Source organism: Temnothorax longispinosus, chromosome 7 (assembly GCF_030848805.1).
Source record: "Temnothorax longispinosus isolate EJ_2023e chromosome 7, Tlon_JGU_v1, whole genome shotgun sequence".
In the NCBI taxonomy this organism is placed as follows: Eukaryota; Metazoa; Arthropoda; class Insecta; order Hymenoptera; family Formicidae; genus Temnothorax; species Temnothorax longispinosus.
Window position 1 is genome coordinate 11953043 of NC_092364.1, and position 27699 is coordinate 11980741.

General features: G+C 34.6%; 1 protein-coding gene and 1 long non-coding RNA gene across 2 annotated transcripts; one reads left to right on the forward strand and one right to left on the reverse strand.

Moving 5' to 3' along the window:
• Positions 1-2924: 2924 nt before the first annotated feature.
• Positions 2925-27699, forward strand: LOC139816628 (uncharacterized). The gene is made up of 3 exons (XR_011733051.1): positions 2925-3625; positions 3827-3868; positions 27273-27699. It is a non-coding gene; the product is annotated as an uncharacterized lncRNA (long non-coding RNA).
• LOC139816808 (uncharacterized) lies at positions 19530-21008 on the reverse strand. The gene is made up of 2 exons (XM_071784553.1): positions 20464-21008; positions 19530-20192 (listed from the first exon to the last, which is right to left on the reverse strand). The coding sequence occupies exons 1-2, from the start codon at positions 20896-20898 to the stop codon at positions 19530-19532; spliced, it is 1098 nt and encodes a 365-aa protein (XP_071640654.1). The 5' UTR covers positions 20899-21008.

Consider the following 27699-nt stretch of genomic DNA (forward strand, 5'->3'; position numbering starts at 1 on the left):
TTGCTTGGAACGAGGATCGAGAACCCGAGGATGCATGCATGCCGCGACCGAGAGAGCAGTGAATCCCAATTCCTGGTGTCGTTGAACGCTGCGGATACCTATATCTGGTTACAGCTGCGAACGGTGAGTGCATAGATATTAAGTTTCTTTCTTTTCAACTGCATTTCCTGACTACACTTTTTGTGTTCTGTATTGCCAATGATTACGTGCTTTGAAAGAACCTGTGCATTTGCGTTGAAGAAATAGTTAAATTATAACCTCTACATTCCAATTTTTTATTTCCTTTGAAAATAAACATATTAATTTTACTTTTTTTTAATCCTTCCATAATCCAAATTAAATTATTTCAATTACAGATTGCACGTAACTCTATTTCTGTTGCAGTTTTGATATGATCTCTCTACAATATATTTATGAAGTACTAGCTTTTTTTATAAACCCCTTTACCGATCATCGCCCAAATCAATCATTTTTACATTTAGTTTCCCTTCCTCCACTCCTCTTCTTTCTTTTTCCCTTTTTCTTATCTCCTTCTTCTTCAGATTATTGGGAATGGAGAAAGTGATATTTTATCGCTATTCTTGGCAGCACACAAAGTCGCATTGTTCGTGGTATAATTCCTGCGAAACAATCGACATCATTGTCTTGGACATGTTCCTGTTTAGACAGTCTTTTACAGACTAGATTCGGATATTTTTGGAGGAAATCTTATTAGTTTTGTCACTGTTAAATAGTCATAATTTTCAAACAATTGTTTTGATTATTTTAATTTTGAACTTTTAGTGTAAAAAATTTCTTCCTCTAAAAGTTTATTTTAATTATTTTAGCTTTTGTATAGAAATAAGTCAAAACTGAATTTTTACGACTAGCATTGAAATCTATATATATTTGGTTGATATGGTCTAACCTGATATATCAAATTTAGAATCGCTTCTAGACAGGACAAAACTAATTAGGCAAATAGGTATATACTGTTGAAATTCAGTCTGGAATCTGGAGATTGAATGATTTAACACGTCGGTTGTCAGGTGGTCCTAATTTATGTGTACAGCTGGGGTGAAATTTCGAAACTTTAAGGGTAATCCTTAATTGATTCATAAATATGCGATATTAAATATGCAATATCTAAGTAATCTTTATGCGGCAGTTGAGGATTATCATATGAAATTGTTTAGGATTAATGATTAATATATTTGCGATTTAATTAGAGGAAGAATGGAAAAGCGAAGAGACAAATGCTGCTTTTATGAAAATGTTGACACGAAGCTTGGAAGAAAGATGAAACTCAATTAACTTTATTGAAGTAAACTTTAAAATATACAATAAGACTTTATTCTATATACATCCGTTTTCCAGTTGTAAATTTCTGTTTAATCTGTAATAACACAATCTCGTTAGGAAATGTCAAAATATATTATGAATATCCTAATCTTTGTCTTTATGTCTATTGTATGTCGAGCACTTGTCAGCGCGCGTCAGGGTACAAAAGAATCGATCGGTAATTAGTACAGGTATAGGTCGCGTATAGGTCATTGAAATGTTCAAACTGTTTTATTTGACACAAAGATGTAATATGTAACAATATTATTTATTGTGTTTTATGCTTAATGCGATTAAAAAATTGTAAAAAATTTTTAAAAGATTTTTTTCGAATTTTTTGTTAGATAAAACTTACATCTGAATTAACAGTAAAGAGAAAATGGGCGGCCACGTGTTCCGGAAGTATATTCCCGAGCAGTTTCTGGTTGTAGGCTTTCAAGTGTTCCATTTCCTCTTTCTCCTCGGTCGCTTGCAACTTCCACAGGAAATCCAATCTGTATTGGTACACAGTGTACGTCAATATTTTTCGCCTATATTTGCCATGAAAAATATCTCAAAAAACTCATGTTTTCCAGATATTCTATAAAGTATATTGACATCTGCGATTTTAGAATTTTTCCTTTAATGCGTACATGCAATTGGCAGATTTTCATAAATCTGCACATGATATACGTATCTTTTCAGTGACATATTTGTTTCAATTAGATTTCGAAAATTTAAATTTATTCACGAAATATCTAGTATATATAATTTTACTTGCGCCTCTATTATATACGCGGCTCTTGTCTCGACTATAAAATTATTCTGCGGGAATCAGTTCATGAGATCGTCGATTAGCAACATTGTTCACTACGAAATGAAGGCTCTCGTGGGAAATTCCACGAGGGCCTCAAAGGTTTATAACGTGCAAGTTCGGGATGTATCTACGAGCTGACGTTGCGTAAGTTTCGGGAGGGCGTAAATGTTAAAGTGTAAGCACGTTCGAATGTTCAACCTGTAGGTCGCCTCTGTGTGCTAGGAGTGTGCTACTAGGCAGGCCATGAAGAAAACCACTAAAACCATTCTCCGTTCGCCTTATTTCCACCGTTAAGATTTAACAGAGAAGTAAAGGAATTTCGAATTTAAATACTCCTTTGACTATACGGTCGCATTTCAACGATTAAAGTGAAAAATTTTGCTACTCTCAAAATCCGTGATTTAATAATGTTCAAGATCGAGAAACCGTAGAAACGTGACATTTTTGTTAATAAAAGATATATTCCACAATAAATTGATAAGAGAATATTTCGAAGGATCACTCTATGCATTCGACATTTGATATATTGAAGATAAACGCGTAACCGAATAAAACCAAAAAAGTATTTATTCGACGATGTAGTATTTTATATTATTTCTCATTATATTACAATTAAAAATCGTTCGATATTTGGACTCGTCACCGGTGAGCGAACAGAATAGACTAGAAGGGTAGTGGCGCGCGCCATCTTGTTTTTTTTTTTTATTCGCGCGGTCGTCTTACGTATTAGCGCTCACCTCGCGGCAGTCGCGGGACTCGCGGGTCGCGGGGGCTGCCGGGAGTCACACTTTGTGCTTTGTGCCGCTCGTGTGCGTTCTCAAGGTCGAGCGTTTTACTTCGGCAGTATCTCAGGCGTTACTGTTACAAGCGAGTGTCGATAGTGGTACGTCGGTGGCGGACGATCGTCGCAGAATTGTAATCAAGTGCGATCGCGATGAATCTCTCGACATTCGCGGCTGTCGTGTCGCGTTGCGTCGTTGCTCGTCACTTCGTTGGCGTTGGGCCGGTGCGCGGCGCGGCGCGGGCGTTTATGGAAGCAACTCGCGTCTGTAGTGTCGGTGACGCGCTTGTACGAGTGCATTAATTTCGCGTTATTCGCGCGTCCGGCGTCGACCATCGGATCGATCGGGGATTTCTCGAGTCCTCGCGTGCGTGGAAAACGGCTACTTTGAATTCGTCGCGGTCGCGAAGTCTCGGCAAGTGTCGACAGTCGGTGGCGTCGCGCGAATTGGCGGGAATTGCGATACATGTAAACGCGTCTCGCGTCGCTCGCACGTCGTCGCGTCGCGTCCGTCGGGGTGATCCGCATACAATAAACGTCCGGTGTGTGTCGCGCGGAATAACGTGTTCGTCAATCATCGCGTCGCGTCGCGTCGCGTCGTGTTGATTAGCGTAAAGCGGGGATCGTAATCAGCCGTGTGATATCTCGGTCGGTCGTGCGAGTGTGTGCCTGTGACGGTGCAGAGCAATCGGCGAGGTGGCGCATAATGGCGGCACATCGGCTGGCGGGTAAGCTCTTTTTGCTTCACCCACTCATGCGAGATGCTAATTGCTCATTTAGACGAATATACGTGTTTTCGTTAAAAATTCTTTCGAAACGCGTGTGTTTTGAGTCATAAAATATCAGATTCACGCCCACCTCCCGTTTTTTCTTTACTTTTGTTGAAATGCAACGTTTGTAATGTATATGTATTTTTTTTTTTTTTACAGCCGTGCGGTATTCGGGAAGGCAACGGCATAGCGCATCGACCGGTGAGTGAATATACAATATTAATGTTTTGATTATGTAGATATGCATTAGCTTCTCCGCGATTTGTTAATATTTATATTTGTGAAAACATCGTACACGATTACACGTTATCACGTTGATTATTTCGTCGTTTACGCGACGTCGTGTTATTCACGGCAAAAATTCCGTGTGTACGATATTTTTATAACCCACATTCGCAACGAAAGCCACGCGTGCGTGTGTGCATATATGTATGTGTGTGTGTGATGTGTCATATTTTGATATTATGTTCGCATTTATGTTTTGAAACTCCGTGTTCGCGCGTAGAAATTTGCTTTAAGCACTGTTGCTTTAATTTCACCTGTAAGTTATGTGCATACGTGTAAATTTCCAAGATTTTTTTCCCCTCTGTGATTTATTTCTCGTAACGGTGTTTGAAATGTCTTAGACGATTTATGCAAGTTGCTCGTTACGTCGAGTACTCGCGTCGCGAGTATACATATTTGTAACGGTACGTTACGTACCGTATACCAGATTTTCTTATAAACATCTGACAAGCATTATAATATATATGTATGTCTATATATTCCAGATTGGATTATAATCTATTATATGTTGATTTATTTACATAAAATATTGTATGTTTATAATATGCATATATTATATTATAAGCCATCAAAGATAAATTATAAAGTATCTTTAAATTGTACAGTCAAGTAAAATATTTATGACAAGTTTATATTTTATTAAATTTGATAGTAATTAACTAAATATAAATATTGAATCATCAAATAAATATTTCTATTATTTAATCATAGAATAAAGCAAACATAATTTGTAATTTTGCAAATATTTTTACGCGCATTAAAATACTTTAATAAAAATAAAAAAGACGGAAATAATTGATGCGATTTTAGCGCTGGAAGATTTCACAGCAAATGGAAAAAAAATTGGACGGAAAGCGAATAAATTAAAAGGGGGAATGTGTTGCGTCAACTGGTGAAAATTGAAGTCGACATTTTTCGACCGTCCATTCATTCTTTAATCAATGAATTCCCTATTGGATTTTGCTCCCTCAGAATTGTATTTGTGACCACAGCTCGTCAAGTTCAATTATCCGTTTATTAACAATAAGTGCTATAAATAATTTTCTTATATTACTCAAAAGCGAAAAATTTGATAAATTAAAAATCCTTTTACGATCAAAATGATCGACATTTAACATTTCGAGGAATATATTTATTTTAAGATATTTTTAAATAAAATTTTTAAATATATTCTATAGATTTATGGATTTCCACATTTTTTAAAACTCATTTTAATTTAATGTCGTAAAATGCGATCCACATATTCTTTTATTTGTCACGTTTACTGGTGGAAAAAATAAATTTACTAGAATTATTTAAATTACGTATATAATGCAATAAAAATTGATATATTAAACTCTTTTACGTAAAAATAAATATAATAATAAATAAATAGCATATTTGTAATGTTATTTACGTATTTATATAAAAGCTTATAATATTATTAATTTCTTAACGTTTAATTAGGTTAAGGCTTAAATTAAATGCTATAGAAGACACGCAATATATTATCGTGTGCTTTTCTTTTTGGAAAATTTTGGAAAGCTATTTCCTGTGGAATTAAAATAAAGATTATTCAATTTCTTTTTCCTGGAATTAAAATATTTCTTTTTTTGCTTCTAAAGTTACTTAATTATAATATATATAATACTTTTTAATTGCTGCTTCCCAAATTTGTTTTTCGAAGTAGTTACAATTGAAAGACATAATCTCACTTTTGATGCTTTCCCATTCAATTGTGCGTGTTAACCCTTTTATCCCCGCGAGTAGCTTGTATCGCCATATTGTACGGTTGTGATCCAGTTTCTAGATATATCGAGATATCCACTCCCACAATAATGCCGACATAATGGAAGGGCGCGGAAGACAAGGGAAGTCACGTAATTGTAATCATGCGACGCATGCATTATGATTCATTGCGATAAACCTGCGTGTGCTCGCCTCACCCAGTAACGCGTACTCGGGTATTAACACGTTTACATAATTGTAATCGATGGTCGCCCGATTTTTACAACATGCACGCCTGCTAAATGATCAGGTAAACAACATTATTCGACCAATCTAATTTTTTTTTTAAGTATACGTCCAATAAAATATTGCCAGATTATTCGATAAAAATTATCAGCATATTTTATAAAAGATATATCATAGATTTCGCAATACTGAATGAATTGTGTATACATATAGTAGAGGCAACAAAGACTTTTTTTAACAAGAGTAGTAAGTAAAATTGGACCGATATAAATCTTACAATTGTAATAATATTTCTATGTACTGTGTATATTTTTCCAACTCTGCAAATTGCGGCGATTATTTGTCAGTTTTGAGTTTTTTAATTATCGATTATTGATTTAAATAACTGATTATACTATTCCAACAAAAAACAAACTGTGTTTTAAGTCAACAAATAATTAGCGCGCTATTTACTAAATTGCAAAAAGAATTCAAAATTTACACAGAATTATTATTATTAGGCTGCCAAGCCCGACCAAAGATGGTATATTTTTTATTTAATTGTAACTCTTTTCTAAATTCTTATGTAAGTATTTATTATATATGTGTGTTTATGAAATTTATTTAGCTAAAACTGGACAATTAATATGTTGTATATATATTACGTATATATATATAATGTTTTTAATCTACTTATTTAATAAAGGAAAATAAGTGCTTTTGTATTACACGTAACCCTCGAAGTAACCATTTTCCAATATTTTAAAAAACAAATATAAAAAATATTTTATTAAGAAATTAATTATATTAATAATAATTATATGACAATATGAACTTAGAAGGTAAAAGTGTAGAAGAGTTTAAACTTTCTGACCATTTTTTTTTTCAAAAACGTTTTGCTTGCATTTTTTTACCGCGAATAATCGAATATAAAAATTCTGATTTCTACAAACGCCTATACATTGTTTGTGCTCCATAAACTCAGGGTAAAAGTGACGAGGGAAACGAAGAAAGAGAAAAAAGAGAAAAGAATGGAATAATATTTTCATTTCACTTTATTAAGCTTGAAACTAGAAACATCCTCCTTATCACCGTTTGTTACCGTCCTCCCACGGCATAATTATTCTTCGTTGCAGCCGCGTGCAACTTTTTTTCCCACCTCCCGAAAGTTTTTGCCGCTTCTTGGCTGTGGTTTTATAATCACCTGTTGTTTTAGGCGAATGGGATTTCCCTTATTCTCTCATTCTCTTTCGCTCTCCCTCCCTCCCTCTCTCTCTGCCTGCCTTTATCCGTCTCTGCCACTCTTTTTTCTTCCCTGCGCCATCTTTCGCGGAGGCACTTTCTCAGTTAACGACGGCGGGAAGAAAAATAAATAGTGCCACTCATTTTTAATGCCGGACATAAAGCGCTGTGCATCTTGAGAGCAAGCGTGCGCGCGAAATCCACACGCTAAATTGAATTTTAAAAAAACGTTTGGTTTAAAAACCGATTTGTAACTGAAATAGAAGAGCCAAGCCGTGCCTCGAAAAAATTTGAAAATACAAGTAGGTATGTACTGATGCAAGCGAACATATAGTTACAGACATTGTGTATCTACTATGGAGTTTGTGTTTTCTTAATGACGGTGGTTTCCGAAGTAAATTTAATAGACAAAAGTCGATTCTTTCCGCCCACGCTAATGATGGGATTAAGTATCTTACAAGTACATTCGAATTTGTTGACGTAGTTTCAGAAAATAAAAAGTAAAAGCAATAGAGAAAAGTACCTGATTATGAGATACCATATCTATTTTGTGTGATTGCCGAAAGTCTATGGGCAGAATTGAAAAATATAGTAGGTTATTTTGAAGCGAATTTAATAAGCTTTAAGATGCTGAAATGTAAAATTTAATTTAAATAGTAATTTTGCTGAAAATTAGAAAAATTTGAAAAATGAGCTTTCGGTAAAATCGCAAAAGTGTGCTCCTAATATGAGAGACCCCGGAAAATCGCTAATAAAGTGCAAAATACATTAGTATTATCTATTATTAAAACCTTTATTTAATGTTTCTGAAATACACATGTGATGCAGAAGCATATTTGCAACAATCGTAAACCCACTTATACTCAATGTTGTACCTAATCTTTCCCCTCCACCCTTCCCTCTCAAATCAAGGTCAGCACAGTCTTATAAATTCGTATAAACCTTCCTTTAACCTTAATATAGTATTTTCTCTTTCTTTATTACTATACAATAACTTTCATACTCCAGCAACCCCTGAGTATCTCATGTTACGAGCACCACGCCTTGCGGTTTCACAATCACTAAATCTAATTTCTACAATTGAGCAACTCAACATATTCCGTATTTTCTTATTAATACGATCTTACTCTATCACTGCATGCAGAACTTCGTGCCAAATATTTATTAATTATATAATAAACAAAGTTTAAAAACTCATATCCGTGGCACTTGACAACATCTAATTTCAGAATTTCTTTCTCTGCAACGACTACACGCACGATCAAACAATTAATTTTCCCTTAAATAAGTTTTACCTCAAGGGCAATAAGTTCATGGTGGAATCAACAGATGGGGCCTATTAGTTTAGCAGAAATCTTGCTGTCGCATATTAGGAGCCTTTCTCATAATAGAGGACTTTTTTCTACTTCAAATATACTTGAACCTAAAATGGATTCGTATCCTTTATGAATATCTCGAAATACGAAAATATTACTTCCAAATAGACTGGAAGTTGGATCAAATATGTTCAAACCTTTTATAAGTACCTTACTCAAAATTTAATGTGTGAAACATAATGTGTATATATGTACACACAAATATCTCTTTATTATAATTTCACATGGTAACTTATATATTTTAATAACAGTATATTTGAATATTATTTGTAAAAGATTCAATTCTTTACGATAGAACCTACTTATAGGATAGGTACATTCCAAATCTTGCAGGCATTCATTCTAAATTCGAAACTGACTAATCGAGATTCGACTACTTTGCAAGTACGATGTATGAAATATTATTTCTTATGAACATTACTCAAACTAAAAAAAAGTAAAACTTAATTATTGAATTTGACTCTGATTTTTATGTACATATTGAACTTAATCCCAAGCGCACACACAACTGGCATACTGCGCTGACACAAAACTACTGCGTAGTTTACATTTATTAATAACTAAAATCAATCTTTATCAGTTAGACAGTAATTCTTAATCTCTTGTAAAACACTATATTATAAAAATTTTAAACATTTTTTTAACTGTTTTAAATTTGCACATTTCTATAACGTATAAATTTGATCACTACCTATAGCAATTATACTGGCTGAATAATGTTTCCATCAAATCTTCTAGCGACACAAGATGCCGGAAATGCTCAAACTAACAGACTTCTCTCGACGCGGGTTTTCATCGTTACGTTCCTCGAGTTTAACAGCTCGCTCGCAATTGTTTGCTTGTCTCTTGTCGCAGCAGTAAGTCGCTGAGATTTTCTAAATGAGACACAGAGAGAAAGAGAGAGAGAGAGACGGAGAGGGGGGGAAGGAAGGAAGAATAAGATGGGAAAGAAAATACAATAAACTAGACGCGTGAGAGAGGGTGAGCAAAACGAGATACTGCAAAAACTGAGCACACAGATTTTTACGAGCTACTCGCGAAACGGAAGTCGATAAAAGAAGAGCAAACTGTTTCCTACTCCCGCCTGTACTGTAATTAATTATAAAACATTCGGTGAGAAGCGGGGACAAGCAGAGAGAGTTGGAGGAGGACGGTTAGGCAATACGAGCGGCTATAAAAAAATCTCTGTACGAGGCGCAGTCACCTCGTGGCCGCACTCGAGCGTGCATTCGCTTGCACGCAGTGCTGTGACAGCGGGATTTTTCCGATCGTCCTATATATGTAAATAATGGGAGAATTTATAGCAGCAATAGTTATAACTGGTATATAGCGGCGACGTTAATGCTCTTAAATATAAGCGGAACAATAACGTTAATGCGGTCGATTAAAACGACATTTCTCAGCCGTTTATGTGAATGATGTGATGCCCGAACGGGGAATGGCGGAACGTTAACAAACAAATGCATATATGTGTATTATAATATATGGATATTTTATTAATATTACCAAATCATAATCAAATATTAGAAATTTTAAAGAACAAAATTTCAAACAGAGAAAGAGAAGGGGAGAAAGAAAGAGAAAGATGAAAATTTAATTACGCGTGGAAATATTCATGCATTTACAATGTACGGTATACGGTCAAAGCAATCCATAAGAGATGCGAAATTTCGACAACCACGGAAGCTATTTCGAAAGAGCTCGGGTCACAATGCTGTCGTATTGCTTCACTCGGCGTCGAGATAGACGGGGATTTTTGCAATCGCAAACGCCAAATGAAAACCTTTGACAGCGGCCATTTCTGAAAGTGTTCCAGCATCTTTGAGAATTTCGCCCGTCGCCTAAAAAGAGATGAAAGGAATTCGTATTTCCCGTTACGGTATTGCGCGATACATCAAACGTAAAACAAATTTGTGCGCGCACGGGGGACGCATTGTGATATCATAAGGTATCATAAGCGACGCTCGTGACCCTCTTTACCGCCGGCACGGCGCAGCACTCTCTCGTTCGTTCATCTCACGGGATGTAATCCCGCGCTGGTAACGACATTTCCGGTATATACGTATAGTAACGCGAAAAGACATTTCCACGGTGGCGATTCAATTTTCAACATCGTGTACTGAGACAGTATAGATACGCTCGAAGGAGAAAATATTATTTGACATCCGATATATTGCTTTGTCATAAACGACGAAGAAACATCTTTCGGAGAGAACTCTAGAGAAGTAACTAAGCTCTTTTCTATAATAACTTAAATATCCAAACTTGTATACATGTAAAAACTGCCATTTATTTATAATTTATGATGCATTTATAATTTGTTTCTATAATTTTAGGATAACGTTAACTTAAAAAAAAAAAGATTCTATTTAACTTAGATTTCTTATTTTAAGATAATATTAATTCTATCTTTCATAATGAAATCACATAGTGTGATAAAACAAGAAATTTTATTATTTTTTATTTAATTCTGGAAAATAAAAAATTTACGGTCTGTTTTATGTGACATTTATCTTACCAAAAATATTTTTCATTAATTTCTTTATATTAAAAAATTTAATTGCAACAAGTTGTTACAGTAAGACAAATATAATCAAATGTTCAATAATAGCTTAAAAATGTATGGAGAGAAATTAATTAAACAAAGCGAATCGTAAGAGCAGGGTAGATATATCATGTCGCAAATTGGTGAAATCAAAAGGTTGCTTTACGCTCTTTTTTACGCGCAATGCACGGCTGATGATCACGTCGTTTGATTAATCAAAAAAACTCGATTCATCTCGGCACAGATTTATCGACGTATTAACGGCGATAGAATTTACGCTTTATATGCACATGCTTGGTAATTTACCGTGTTTGTGGTTGCGAAAAAATTCGCATAGCAAACAATCGATAAAATATGGTGGTCGTCATTGGTCGCCATCAAATCTCCATGCGTTTAAATGAACGGAATTGAGAATTGCGGAATTTGTACAAATTCGGACGTATTATAAAAGTTATTGGAAGCTCAAAGCTTTTTACGTTTCAACGGTCCTTGAATTTTCATATTTTTTAGCAACATAATTTTTTACAAAAAGTTGATTGATATTGAACAAACATTTTTCCTCTATTTTATTCTTTAATATCTGCGATTTAATTACAGACACATCTTATACAATGTAAACTAATGCAAATTAAGTTGACAGATTTTTAAAAACTTTCTCAATCGCTTTTAATTTCAAATTGATACATTGGTATTGAAATGTGTGTCTCTCGATGCAGTTTTCTATATTTGGGATTATATTCGCAAAAAATATATTTTTTCTGAAAAGATGTAATTTTTAATACATTTTTACTAATTTCATTATCGTTCCAACTAACTTCTCGACGTTATATACAATTTAAATTTCACCCAAAACGCAAATTATCCATCTAAAATAAAAGAAAAAAACTCATTCTGACGTCATAATTTATTTGTGCTGATTTATGACGAGTCGGTACAGGCGCCCGTTTTATTCACGACTTTTCGTTCTCATTCAAACTATCCGTGCGCGCTTAATGAAATATAATTTGTCGTCATCGGAGAGTTTCACGTCGGCTAGTTATAATTAAATAACGGAAACGCTTTATCGCGGGGATATTAAATCATTGCGCATACCTCTTTTTCCACATAAAGATACTTTTCTAAAAATTTAGACAATGACTGCAACATTATTATAATAACTCCGGTATTTAAGTACATCGCGCCAAGATTTATGTCGCAAAAAGGGATTTATATCACTCTAGTACGAGTGATATGCTGATAATAATTGTTAATAATTATTTAAAGGTAGCCAGTGGTCAGAACTGTACGGAACTATCGTCAGGGAGTTGAGACCTGTTGTTTAAAATCTCGAACGAGCCGAGAACTAGTCGCAGAAGCATAGCATATCACTCTAGTACGAGTGATATGCTGATAACAATTGTTAATAATTATTTAAAGGTTGCCAGTGGTCAGAACTGTACGGAACTATCGTCAGGGAGTTCAGAAATATTGTTTAAAATTTCGAACGAGCCGAGAACTAGTCGCAGAAGCATAGCATATCACTCTAGTACGAGTGATATGCTGATAATAATTGTTAATAATTATTTAAAGGTAGCCAGTGGTCAGAACTGTACGGAACTATCGTCAGGAAGTTTAGAACTGTTGTTTAAAATCTCAAACGAGCCGAGAACTAGTCGCAGAAGCATAGCATATCACTCTAGTACGAGTGATATGCTGATAACAATTGTTAATAATTATTTAAAGGTAGCCAGTGGTCAGAACTGTACGGAACTATCGTCAAGGAGTTTAGAACTGTTGTTTAAAATCTCGAACGAGCCGAGAACTAGTCGCAGAAGCATAGCATATCACTCTAGTACGAGTGATATGCTGATAACAATTGTTAATAATTATTTAAAAGTAGCCAGTGGTCAGAACTGTACGGAACTATCGTCAGGGAGTTTAGAACTGTTGTTTAAAATCTCGAACGAGCCGAGAACTAGTCGCAGAAGCATAGCATATCACTCTAGTACGAGTGATATGCTGATAACAATTGTTAATAATTATTTAAAGGTAGCCAGTGGTCAGAACTGTACGGAATTATCGTCAGGGAGTTTAGAACTGTTGTTTAAAATCTCGAACGAGCCAAGAAGCAGAACTAGTCGCAGAAGCATAGCATATCACTCTAGTACGAGTGATATGCTGATAATAATTGTTAATAATTATTTAGAGATAGTTAATGGTCAGAACTATGTTACAGAACTATAGAACTCGTCAAGAACTATAAAATTCATTCTAAAAAAATTATATGATATGCTAACTTCGCGGGAAGTTAGCATATCATTTCTCAACTTCCGTTTATTTATATTTAATGGCCAGAACTATTGTTAAAAATTATCAGGAACTATAGAACTCGGTTGTATGCAAAGAGAACTTACTTTTTTTTTATATGCTGACAATTGATATGCTAACTTCATACACATTGCTATAACGGTATCCTTGTTGAGAATTTGTTTTATCCAGCATTTAATTGTTTTAATTAAGAAACTTTTGCCAGTACCTCCTTCTCCACTAACGTATTTTAGTAATTGTTTATTATCCGGCGATGTTACGGTGTTGATCACATCGTCAAATACTTTTCTTTGATCTACGTTCAGATTTGAAATCATTTCAGATACATCGATTTCCTGAACTAATTTTTTACCAAAATCCTTAAAATCTTGCATCGCTTCACCAGCCTCAATATTTTGAACACCTATTGGATTATCGGGATCATCTTGAGACTCGTGCTGTTTTTCTAAATCATCTAAACGTTGCTGAACCAATTGCTTCGCAGTTTCAAATGCTTTTTGCAATTCCTTTAATTTTTCACGATAATACAATGCTTTCTCAAGATCTAACTTTTCCTTGTGAAATGATTCTGCATAAGTATCACATTCATTTTTAAGATCTTCCAGTTTCCGCCATGGTTTAAACATAAGCAGTAATAAAAAAAAATAATTTTCCGGCCGCGTATTGACATCATATTTATATAGTGATTAATAATATAGTTACGCTGTCGTCGTTTCAGATAATAACCATTATTCATCTTGTAGAATTCAATATTTTTACTTCGTGGTTTGATTTTCGTAATATCATATTGCTGAGCAAATTCATATAAACACAAGGATTCAAGTTCTTCCGGTCTCCGTGGATAATGATCATCTATTATAGATGGACAAAATATGTCTGTGGAATCTTCATCAAGAGCTTTAATTTCCTTACAGATTTTAACTTTTCTATGTCGTATCATATTAACATCTAACCATCTAATACTCGTATTTCGATCAGTCCCATATAAAGGATTACCTAGCAGTGTATCAGCAGCTTCAAAAGCTCCACATTCTCTATTACTAATGGCTCGAAAAGCAATCTTCCAAAGACGGCTCGCCAATGATTCGTTTTTCTTATTTTTACTATCAAAGATAATATCAAATATTTCACTTTTTCCTGGTTTATTTATATACTTAGTAATAACCGGGTAAGCAGCGATGCTTTTTCACCGATAAATTGTATATCCATATTTCCTTCCCATGCAGTAAGAATGATAGGATTATAATCATTTATACAGGTTTCAGTATCTGTTCGAGGAAGGTCATAAAGCCTACTTCTATTTTTTAATCGTTTCCTACCTGCTATCGAACTTATGACATCTCTCATAATCAACGTGTCTGTAACTGGACAAGGAAATCCGAAACGACAGACACGAGTCGTTTTACGTCCTGCTTTTTTAGAACAAAGACAATAATCGTTATGTTTGTGTAGTTGATACATATTGACTCGCCTGTATAACAATGGTGAAATATTTGGATCTGGCATTTTACAACTTATATGTTGCAAAATAAATTTAGAAACCTCCTCAACAGAAGATTTACCGATAATTGGCGCGTTTTTAATCCAAATTAATAAATAAAAATGTTGTATACCTCTACCTTGGTATTCTCGTCGCCAGAAGTAATGTTAATTACTTCTCCGATCGGGTGATCTTTGGAACAAATAAAATCAAGCAGCGGTTTGAATTTATTATCAAGAAACCTTGACGTCGACACGGGATCTTTAGCAACGAGTACGCTAATGGGCGTCGAATCGTTAGGCCATCCATTTACTTCACAAATATATGCACCTAAATCTTCCCACATCCATTCACCAGGACTAACTGTAAAGAACCATGCCGCAGGTCCGTATTCTTGCTTCATAGCAATTAAATCACTTCTTGGTCTACGCCAGTATTGTTCCGTATTTCTTAAAATGGAAAATATCGAACTCCAGTCAGATTCCATATCACCTTTCTGCAATGCTTCTAAATATTCTTTAGCCGTATAACGTTCTCGTGAATCTGTTGTATACAATTTATGATAAATACCACGACTTAATTGACGAATATTCGCATCATTTAACAAGAAAAATAAGAATTGTGGACTTAATCTAAATTGTGAATGTTTGGATGTCAAACAACATTTAATAAATTCATGGCTGTGAAGTTTAACCTGTCTAGTTTCGCGTTGTCCATTAATACCAAAAGGAAATAAATATGGAAAACACAATAAATCTAAAGATTTCTCACGATTGTCCAAGGGCAAATCTTGAACTTTTAACATCTGATATAAGGCAGTAGCATTTTGACATGATTTTTTTTCATACAAAGGATAAATAGTGTATTGCTCGTAATAACTATCTTGACTTTCGTCAAAAATCTGGGTTAACATCGCTTCACACTGATTATTTGAAGTAGCGTTTACGTTATTATTTTTTGTTTCTTCTATTGGAACTTTTGAACTCAATTCTTGTTCGTCATTTGATAAAATAGCGTCTACGTTATTTTTTTGTTTCTTTCATTGGAACTTTTGGACTCAATTCTTGTTCGTTATCCGAAACAGATTCACTATCATTTTCCGTCTCTTGTGCTTCAAATTCATTATTATCCAGTTTCTCTAAACATAATTTATCGTGAGTTTCTGAGAGTGTTATAATATTGTAAAAAGGATTGTTACGTTTGAGTCATGTTGTTCGAGAGCACGCGGTTGCGCGAGGTAAGAGGACGACCACAAAAGCAAGGAGAGAGACAGCAAGTACAGAAAACAATAAAGTATATAATGTTCCCAAAAATCAGATATGTACAAGTTATTTACAGTCCTTTTCAGGTGAAGAGCCGTGAGCGCGCACAGACTTGAGCACGGCAAAAGCGGCGAGCGGTTAAGCGAATGCGAAAATGCGGATGGCGAAGCGAAAAGCGGTTTAAGCGGTATAAAGCGGTGTACTGGCGGTGATCTACGAACGAGAATCGATCCCGCGCCGAGGCGGCGGTTATTTTATCACCTCCGAGGCGAAACTCCCTCCAGACAAATTTCTATGAATTTCGGGAGGGTGATTGGCCGTCGGAGCCCTACCTCATCACGCTGACGTCATTGTTTGCACATGACGATCCGCCGGATCGTTACTTATTTGCGCTCGCTTTTGTTTATAGCATGGACCTTTCTATTGTGTAGCTTGACTTTGTTTGTTCACTCGGTCAGCTGCGGCAATGTTTTGCTGGCGATTAGCGAACTTTCTGGAATATGAGCAAAAGAAAGATCCATGCTATACTGACGAATTTAATATTGAAGAGGCGATTTGCAATGCGGTTAAGACGACACGGTGGAAATTGAATCTCGTCGACCGCCCTCCCGGCATGCATACGTGTTGCGCGAGCAATTTAGAGTATCTTGCCTTATGCCTTGAATTGCTGAAATGACGCGATTATCCGTACCGAATTGCACGATCTCGAACACATGTTAAAGCCTTGTGTACCTTTTTACGATCTACGTATTTTTCCCAAACAATTTTGGATTTTGTCGGAACACCTCTAACACGTACGTAGTACATTTCATGATTTTTATTAATTGGATCAGTATCGGAACATAATTTGTTCCATGTCTCTTGTAAAGGTAATGGTAAATAAAACGTTTTACCTTTTACTTTTTGTACCATATTTCTATGAGGCAGTCTTTTGTTAATAACAGTTCCCATTTTAACAACAGTTTGAAAAGCCTTAGCTCTTTGTGTAAAAATTTTTTCAAACGTGTTAAGAAATGATATTTCTTCGGGTGTATCACGTAAAAATCGATTATTTAAAACGCAATACGCAGGCATTAATCCGTTATGGAATTTTCCTGCACAATAACGACATATGTATTGTGGGGTAATGTTATGTTTTTTAAATGCGCTATTAAATCTCTCCAAATTGGAATATCTAATTGCGTTTTAAGCTTATTAATTTCAGAGACACTTCTCTTATAACAAAGTCTCTCACATGATGCACAAACATATCGAGGTGTGTCCATGCAGCGTTTGGTAAAAGCCTTAAATGCGTTGCTATAGCGAGAAATGATATCGTCATCACTCAAAATAGTACAACTCTGCTGATGTTTGTACAGGGTGTATCAAGACGATACAGAGCGGTACGGCGGGTTGCCCATTCGAGCAGGCGCGCATGGTCGTTCACAATTGCGTTGACTTCGGTGCATCTCCTATAATCACTCGCATATCTTTTTTACAATAAAATGGACTTTGTAGCGCCCGAAGTTGCAATACAATTGTGACGGATTTCCGTAGCAGTAACGTTAAAACAGAAGTCGAGATGACAATACAGGTTATGAAATAAATTTTATTAAGAAAACGAAAGACATTTTCTCTCTTACGAAAAAAGCTCGTACCATAGTCCATCATAATCATTATATATTATAATTTTATTACTTAAATTATTTTTTGCACACAATGTTTATGCACAGGACAAAAGTCAGCAATTAGTATATGTGTGCAAATTTAAATTATAAGTCGGCGAATAAATTTCATTCGATGTAAGTTTAAATAATGGCAGAAATCACCATTAACAAATCTTACAATATTTATTTTGTTTAATTAATAAATAATTTATCATTAAATTGATAATCAATTTAATATATCAATAATAATGAGCATTATATAATTTTTTATATAAATGATGCTGCTGCATCTTAAAAATCTTAATCTTAATCTCATAAACAAGAGGTTTATTAGTATAAAATATGATACATTTTAAATATGATGCTAATAAATAGTTTATATAAGCAAATTATCATAATATTTAATGAATACTTTTTAGTAATAAATTCCTTGTAGATTTAAATGAGATTTAGTAGCATTATTTACATAAAGATGCTTATTAGCATCAGTATATTGAATTAATTATTAATGTTAATGATGAAATATTAATAATCTGAAATAAATGTTGTTAGACATAAGATCCGCTGATAATCGTTTTTATCGTTATAAATAACGATGGAAACGGTTATCAACGGATCTCGTGCACGGATCAAAAGGAGAAGGAGAGAAGGATGATAGGCCTCTCCGGCAGTTCTCTCGCACCCCCGACACTCCACTAACCGAATTTTATTGTTGGGCGCCAGACGCGTGAATTCGCGTCCGCGAAATCGCGAGAAACTAAAGAGAGAGACGCAAGGCGAAATAAGTCGGTGTGCGAGGAATCGGCTAGCTCGACCTAATAACAGAACGCGCCCTCAGAAAAGATTTCTAATAACGAGACAAAAAATATTCTTGACATGTTTAATCTTATCACAACCTGAAGTAGTATAAAAATAAAACAATATTGAGATTCAATCAATAATTCCTATTCTTTTCTCTCGAATAAAATAAGATTGACTTAATATCTTGAGTTATAATGTCGCGGAATAAAACGGCTTCCTATCAAATACGTTTTGTATGATCATAAGTATAAAATCATAAATCATAAAAATAAATCGAAAATCATACGTTTTGTATAAAAACGTAATAATAAAACGTTACAAAATAATAGCTGTTTTTGTTCATAAATACTTTTATTTCATTCTATCACAAAAAGGATCTTGAAAAAATAATATAATAGATTCCTAACAATTCTGATCGCCAAATTGTAAATTGGATTCTGTCGCCAAATTGTCTTAATCTAACGCAGATAGAGAACGTAACACGAGTGACATCCCAACGTAATAATGGTCGAACGCAATATCGCCAAGGGTATCCTGACGCGAAGAATAAGGCGCTGAGGCGCTTGGCATAACACGAAATACTAAAACTAACGCGGGGAAAGGTACGGAATTACCGCGAGTAATAACGGGACGCAATATTAGGTCAACGCAAGTAATATCCTAATGCAAATAATATCCTAACGCAAATAATATCCTAACTAGAATCAGTCGGTGTGAATAACGCGAATAACACCCCGACTCGAGAAATCAATCGGCACGATCAATATTCTAACGCGAATAATATGTCGGCACAAACGATATTCCGACACAAATATAATTCTAACGCAAAGGCTTGCACGCAGGTAACATCGGAGCGCAATCACACCAACGCGAATATAATATCTCGGCGCAACCAATATCGCGTGGATAATCTAGGTGTCAGAACGCGAATCACACCTGACGCAATTAAACAAACGTATTTACAATATGTATTATTATGTATTATTTTACAGGACATGTTCTACATGTCCACCATTGTTCTCCAAACACAATGCGACTCTCCGCATAAAATTTTGTCGCACTCTACTTAATGTGACGGGTGTAATATCGCGACTTGCTACCCGTATTCTTTCTATCAATTCGTTGCGATTCATGGGTAGTGTCTTATATACCTGATCGCGTATAAAACCCCATGCAAAAAAGTCCAGAGGCGTGAGATCAGGTGATCGCGGTGGCCACTCGTGCAGATCACTGTGAATGCCTATCCACTTGTTCGTAAATCGACGATTCAAAATCGTACGGGCGAGAACGGAAGTATGGGCCGGATGGCCGTCTTGTTGGAAGATGATGTTTGGGCGGATGTTTAATGGAACATCTTCCAACAAACCGGGTAGTGTTTCCTCCAGAAACTCGGAATATACTTCTGCAGTGACATTTACATTTTCAGGGAAAAAGTACGGTCCGATAATCGTATCGTCCACAATCCCCATCCAAACGTTGACGTGAAATCTTCCCTGGACGTGCGTTTCTTTTATGCAGTGGGGGTTCTCTACGGCGTAATGATGTTCATTATGGCGATTAATCATGCCATCACTGCGGAAAGTGCTCTCGTCTGTCCATAATATACTCCGCAGAAAGTAGTCATCCTCAATATCATCAATATCGTTAATCTGTATGATATAAAGGTACAATAATGTATCTGTATATTTTTTTTCATGTTTTTTATGCTTTTTTTGCAATTTGTTAAAAATTATTATTAATTTTTTGTTTATTACTTAGGTTGACATTTTATCGCGCAGACTTTAGAAGAAACGGTGATATGATTAGCCACGATATAAAAAACGCGTCAACGAGAAATATTCAATAAATAAAAGTTATTTGCCACGATTTCGTATAAAAGCTTAAAATATAGCTAATACATTATTAAACTATATAATTTACCTGTTCTGAGATCCAATCACAAAATCTTTCTCGACGGAGCAAATCTTGGGGGAGCAACATTTGAGTTGTGTGTCTCTTATAAGGATGCATTCTTAAATCTTTCTTAATAATCCTATGTGCCTTGTTATGGTCCATACCGAGATCATATCCGATACCTCTTGTGCTGGTGTGCGGATTTTCTGTAACTGCATCTCTCACTTGATTGATAATTTCTTCCGGGCGATGATGATGATTTAGCGCGCGTGTTGACGCGTGTAACGTGCCATGCTGGACAAGGCGAGTAAATAAGGTATGGAAATACCCGTGTGCTGGGTGCCGCTTTTCAGGAAAGCGCTCAGCGTACAAAATTGCGGCCTGCCTTTCATTTTTACGACATTCGCCGTAAATTAACAACATATTAGCCAATTCTTCGTTAGTATATCGAGGATGCTCCATCGTTCACCATTTGACGTTTTTAAAACAAACGAGTGCATTTTCCGTAGACGGACAAAAAACTATCTGGTCCGACGTTCTTTTCCTTGCATGCAACGCGAGGATTGAAAACGTGGTGAACGATGGAACGTCCTCGTTATACTAACGAAGAGTTGGCCAATATGTTATTAATTTATTTCCATACCTTATTAACTCGCCTTGTCCAGCATGGCACGTTACACGCGTCAACACGCGCACGAAATCACCATCATCGCCCGGAAGAAATTATCAATCAAGTGAGAGAAGCAGTTACAGAAGATTCGCACACCAGCACGAGAAGTATCGGATATGATCTCGGTATGGACCATAACAAGGCGCATAAAATTATTAAGAAAGATTTAAGAATGCATCCTTATAAGAGACACACAACTCAAATGTTGCTCCCCCAAGATTTGCTCCGTCGAGAAAGATTTTGTGATTGGGTCTCAGAACAGGTAAATTATATATTGCTTCCTCATAGAGGAAGCTTTGTTTTCGTAAATTCGTATATGAACTTTTGATTGTGTATAAAGTTGGTTCTAATCAACCAAATTTAAAAGAATCATATATAAAATTGGGGTAGAAAAAACAAAAAAAAAAGATTGTTTTTTGAGTTTTTTTTCAATTTTTTCTACCCCCCCCCCCCTATTCCATATATAATTCTTTAAGATTTGGTTGATTAGTTTTTTAGTTATATAAAAAACACAGTGTAGTGTTAAATGTCAATCCCCTTTTAAGAAAGTATGAAATCGATGTTTGAACTTTGCGAAGCTGACCGAGTGTCGAGCGTTTATTTTATAAATGACTGTATAAGTTACTGATTTTATTTAACAGTAGTACTTCATGGATGACAAAGAAATCTATTATGATTTTACAAACGTCGGTTAACTTTAAAAAAAAACTTTAGTTTACTCACTATTCATCTCTTTCTAAGGGGGACAGTTAGAACATCTCAAGTCTCAATAATTGAGACTTCAAAAAATGATGTTTTAAAATAATAAAAAAGTGTGCAAGTAGAAACTTGCACATTGTTTCCTCATAGTTTTTAAGTGTGCAAGTAGAAGCTTGCACATTACTTCCTCATAGTTTTTATTCCATATTATTTGTTAGTTTAATACTCTACTATTATTATCTGCGTGACTGCTATGATTTCGAAGTATTTGTGAGTTTAGTTTTCTACCAGTATTATCTTGCTCATCAACGACGCCTTCCGCGCGTTTACTAAATTAACGTAATTCTTCGCTTATTTCTGGCGTCCGCGTTACTGCCATTCTTATTGTTCAAAACTTGACGCCCGTGTTATCAGCTATCTATTTGCTTTTTCTGATTAATGAAAGCCGAAATGGCCGCATTGTTTTCCGAAAGTTATTTTACAATAAATGTTCCTTTTCATTTGTTAGTTGACTGAGTTAATGATTTGCGTGTCACCCCGCCGAACATCGCGTTGCCCTTAATCAACCCCGCCACCCTCAGAAAAGATTTCTAGATACAATGCTATTACTCTTAAATCTATCATAAAATAGGATCGAAATAGGGCCAATTATATTTAGTATTGAAACAACAATATTTTAATCTTAAATAGAAAATTTCTTAAGTTTAGAATAAAATATTCTTGATACTATCTCTCTAACTTTCTCAGAAAGATGCAGATAGAACTTTGTAACAATCCTATAATATTCTTGGTTCAATAATAGACGAATCTGAAAAAAAAATCTTATTCTATTCTTGCAAAAAGAGAATTTGTAGATTGTTAGGAATCTATTATATTATTTTTTCAAGATCCTTTTTGTGATAGAATGAAATAAAAGTATTTATGAACAAAAACAGCTATTATTTTGTAACGTTTTATTATTACGTTTTTATACAAAACGTATGATTTTCGATTATTTTTATGATTTATGATTTTATACTTATGATCATACAAAACGTATTTGATAGGAAGCCGTTTTATTCCGCGACATTATAACTCAAGATATTAAGTCAATCTTATTTTATTCGAGAGAAAAGAATAGGAATTATTGATTGAATCTCAATATTGTTTTATTTTTATACTACTTCAGGTTGTGATAAGATTAAACATGTCAAGAATATTTTTTGTCTCGTTATTAGAAATCTTTTCTGAGGGCGCGTTCTGTTATTAGGTCGAGCTAGCCGATTCCTCGCACACCGACTTATTTCGCCTTGCGTCTCTCTCTTTAGTTTCTCGCGATTTCGCGGACGCGAATTCACGCGTCTGGCGCCCAACAATAAAATTCGGTTAGTGGAGTGTCGGGGGTGCGAGAGAACTGCCGGAGAGGCCTATCATCCTTCTCTCCTTCTCCTTTTGATCCGTGCACGAGATCCGTTGATAACCGTTTCCATCGTTATTTATAACGATAAAAACGATTATCAGCGGATCTTATGTCTAACAACATTTATTTCAGATTATTAATATTTCATCATTAACATTAATAATTAATTCAATATACTGATGCTAATAAGCATCTTTATGTAAATAATGCTACTAAATCTCATTTAAATCTACAAGGAATTTATTACTAAAAAGTATTCATTAAATATTATGATAATTTGCTTATATAAACTATTTATTAGCATCATATTTAAAATGTATCATATTTTATACTAATAAACCTCTTGTTTATGAGATTAAGATTAAGATTTTTAAGATGCAGCAGCATCATTTTATAAAAAAATTATATAATGCTCATTATTATTGATATATTAAATTGATTATCAATTTAATGATAAATTATTTATTAATTAAACAAAATAAATATTGTAAGATTTGTTAATGGTGATTTCTGCCATTATTTAAACTTACATCGAATGAAATTTATTCGCCGACTTATAATTTAAATTTGCACACATATACTAATTGCTGACTTTTGTCCTGTGCATAAACATTGTGTGCAAAAAATAATTTAAGTAATAAAATTATAATATATAATGATTATGATGGACTATGGTACGAGCTTTTTTCGTAAGAGAGAAAATGTCTTTCGTTTTCTTAATAAAATTTATTTCATAACCTGTATTGTCATCTCGACTTCTGTTTTAACGTTACTGCTACGGAAATCCGTCACAATTGTATTGCAACTTCGGGCGCTACAAAGTCCATTTTATTGTAAAAAAGATATGCGAGTGATTATAGGAGATGCACCGAAGTCAACGCAATTGTGAACGACCATGCGCGCCTGCTCGAATGGGCAACCCGCCGTACCGCTCTGTATCGTCTTGATACACCCTGTACATATTTGCTTTTTTTTGTTCCAAAGTTATAATTTCATTTAATGTGTCTAAATCAACGGAAGTTAAAGCCTTCTGCAGATTTAACATTTTCCAATAGAAACTTGTTATTTGATAAATTAAACGTTTAATATGTCTCACCTTTGGAAAATGAGATGAATATATTTGAACACAAAGAAACATTGCTTTGCAAAGTTTCGTATCAATGTAACAAGCATGTGTGTGACCCTTTTTATTTGAATTTTTTATCGTACATGTATGAATCTTTTCTAACAATTGTGGTATTTTGTTTAAAGTACATGTACTTATCATTTAAAGGAATTTTTCATAACGATCGATTAAAAACGGATCATCAATTATACACAAGGTATTACATTCCCATGATTTTTTTGCTTGTGCCTGCTGCAAAGGTAATACATTCATAATTTGACCTTTTACGTTCATTACCAAAGGTTGTGACGAAGTAATGTTATGATATGTGTCGATAAAATAATTTTCAGACGAAGCCGTATGTCGCGATATGCCACGTAATGCACGTATTTTATCGTCAATTGTAGAGCATTCTTCGGCAAGAGTCAAACACGCTTCTGATTTATTTTTAAGTGATGCTAATATATAGACTAGACACCACAGACGCGCGCTTCGCGCGCGCTATTTAGCTTTAACATTATGCAATTACTTTTACACTATTAACTTCTTGATACACACAACTGTCAAAATATACGATGACAGCTGCAAATGAAGTAAGCGCAGCGAGAGAACCAATTGACATCGCGGAAAAGCGGCAACAAAAAACTTCGAGATATGCGAGTATCGACTTAACATGCCTTTTTTTAGAAAGGATCCTGCGGACAAAACTGTCTCGAATATGCATACACCAACGTACGATTCTTTCGGATTCTAATCGTCTTTCAATATGATTTCTAATATCAAGTTTCTTTTCAATATCTTCAATTGCCACAGGGCGAAATTTTATTATATAATTTTTGTGACCAAAACTTTGTATATTTTCTAGTAATATTTTTAGCAATATCGCGATTTTTGTTTGCAAGTACGCATTTAGACTTCTTTCTCTCATAGTATCGCTTATTATAAAGCCATTTACAATCAGAATATTTTTTTTGTCTATCTCGTTCTTGCTGAGAATGTAAAAGATAATATTTTCTTTTTCTATCTCGTTTTTGCTGAGAATGTATAAGATAATATTTTCTTTGTCTATCTCGTCCTTGACTCGGTTTTTTAGCACAATCATTTTCTGAATCTTGTTCCTCTCGACAACGTTTCTTAGCGCGATTAATTTTAGTATTATTAACACAATTGTTTGTTGAATTCTGATATCGACGCCGTTTTTTAGCACGATCATTTTCTGACGAGTCCTGTTCCTCTCGACAACGTTTCTCAGCGCAATTATTTCCAGTATTACTAATGTTTTCACAGGAATCTTTCTTATATAAATGTCTATTTATACGTAGAGCAGTCGCTTTAGCTTCTCTATCTCTTATTACTGCTAATAGAAGCACTGTCTGAGCATCACTTTGTGGATCTTGAGGAAAATGTTCAATTGTATTCGATTCGAAAATCTTCAACAAATGTGAACTTATTACTCTCTGATCATATCTAACTTCGTCAGGTTTAATATTAAACAATAATGAAATCGCAAAAGCTATAACAAAAACTCCGCAATCATTACAGTTTGGTTGATATTGTACAGTAGGAATTTCGACAGGATTATTCTCAAAGTCGTATGTTGGAAATAATTTTCTCAAGAATATTTCGTGATGTTCGTGCAATTCTTGTTTATTTTGTGAATCATAGATATATATTTTTGTTGTATCGTAATAACTACATACCCAATGTGCATTTCTATCTATAAGATTTAGATCTGCACAATTGAACGGAGCTGACGCACTGTGCAATATTTGTATATGTTTTCTATCTTCTGGTATACGTTGAATAAATTGAGGCAATTGGATTCCCCATGTTCCGACAGGTTTATAATCTGAACAACTTCGCAAAAGTGTATGGAAATGATCTATATGAGCGTCCATAATCCATTCGCCTCGAATTATATCTTTTTCTTTACTTTAAAATTACTTTCTTTTTTAAATTCTGTTTAGATTGCTTTATAATAGCGCGATTGTTTAAATCCTGCTGCTCTGCACGAGATTTTGTAGCATAATTAGTTTCAGAATGTGTTTTTGCACTTTTAGCAATTGCTTCAGTTTCTGTCACTTTTATTATCGCTAATGGAAGTACTCTTTGAGAAATAGCACATTGTGAATCTTGAGCACGATTATTTGGTAAATTCTGTTTGCATCGTTGCTGCTTTGTAGCGCGATTTTCTAAATCCTGTTTTTCTGCCCGACATTCTTTAGCGCAATTACTTTTAAAATGTCTTTTCATACGTTGAGCAGTCGCTTTAGCCTTTCTATCTCTTATCACTGCTAATGGAAGTACCTTTTGAGAATTAGCACTTTGCAAATCCTGAGGAAAATGTTCAATAACATTATTTTCCAAAATTTGTATTAAATGTGAACGCATAAACTTATGTTCATACTTTACTTTGTCAGGTTTAATATTGAATAACAACGAAGTAGCAAAAGCTATAGCAAAAACACCACAATCTTTACTGCTCAATTGATGTTGCACAGTAGGAAATTTGACGGGATGTTTTTTAAAGTCATGTGTTGGAAATAATTTTTCCAAGAATTGTTCATGATTTTTACACAATGTTTTATTACTTGAAGAATCATATATAAAAATTTTTTGTATCATAATAGCTACACATCCAATGTGACGAACTATACAATATTTGAATGTGTTTTTTATCTTGTGATACAAGTTGAATCATATCAGGCAATTGTATTCCCCATGTTCCGACAGGTCTATAATCTGAACAACTTTGTAAAAGTCTATGGAAATGATCCATATGTACGTTCGTAAGCCATTCGCCTCGGGTAATTATATCTTTGTCCGCAGGCTTTAAAATAATATTTTGAGTCTTTAGAGACATTGTATAAAATAGGCGCACAACAGATTTTTTAAAGCGCTAAAGCAATTTATTTGTATAGGCGCAGAGCAGCCGATTTTTACAGAACAACCAATGTTTGTAGGCGCAGAGCAGCCGATGTCAGTAGGCGCAGAGCAGCCAATTTTTATCAGCGCAAAGCAGCCGACTTTTAAAGGCGCAAAGCAGCCGAAGTTTAAAGCCGCAAAGCAGCCGATGTTTGTAGGCACAGAGCAGTTGATTTTTATCAGCGCAAAGCAGCTGACTTTTAAAGGCGCAAAGCCGCCAATTAAAAAAAGAAGAAAATTAAAAGGGGGAAAAAGAAAGGAGAGAAAAAAAAGAGAGAGAAAGAGAAAGAGAGAGAAGAGAGAGAGAGAGAGAGAGAGAGAGAGGGAGAGAAAGACTTACCTCTGTAGAAAATAAAAAGGCAATCTAAAACAAATAGAAATAGTGTAACCTTAATTAAACTCCTTACATCATTTTAAATAAAAATTTGGTTGATTTTAATACAAGTATAATAATAATAACCTTGA

Coding starts and splice junctions, on each gene's coding strand:
- LOC139816808 (XM_071784553.1), bottom strand. CDS start 20,898: ATGGAGCATCCTCGATATACTAACGAAGAATTGGCTAATATGTTGTTA. Junction 20,193..20,463: donor GTGATTGGATCTCAGAACAG/GTAAATTATATA, acceptor TATATCATACAG/ATTAACGATATTGATGATAT.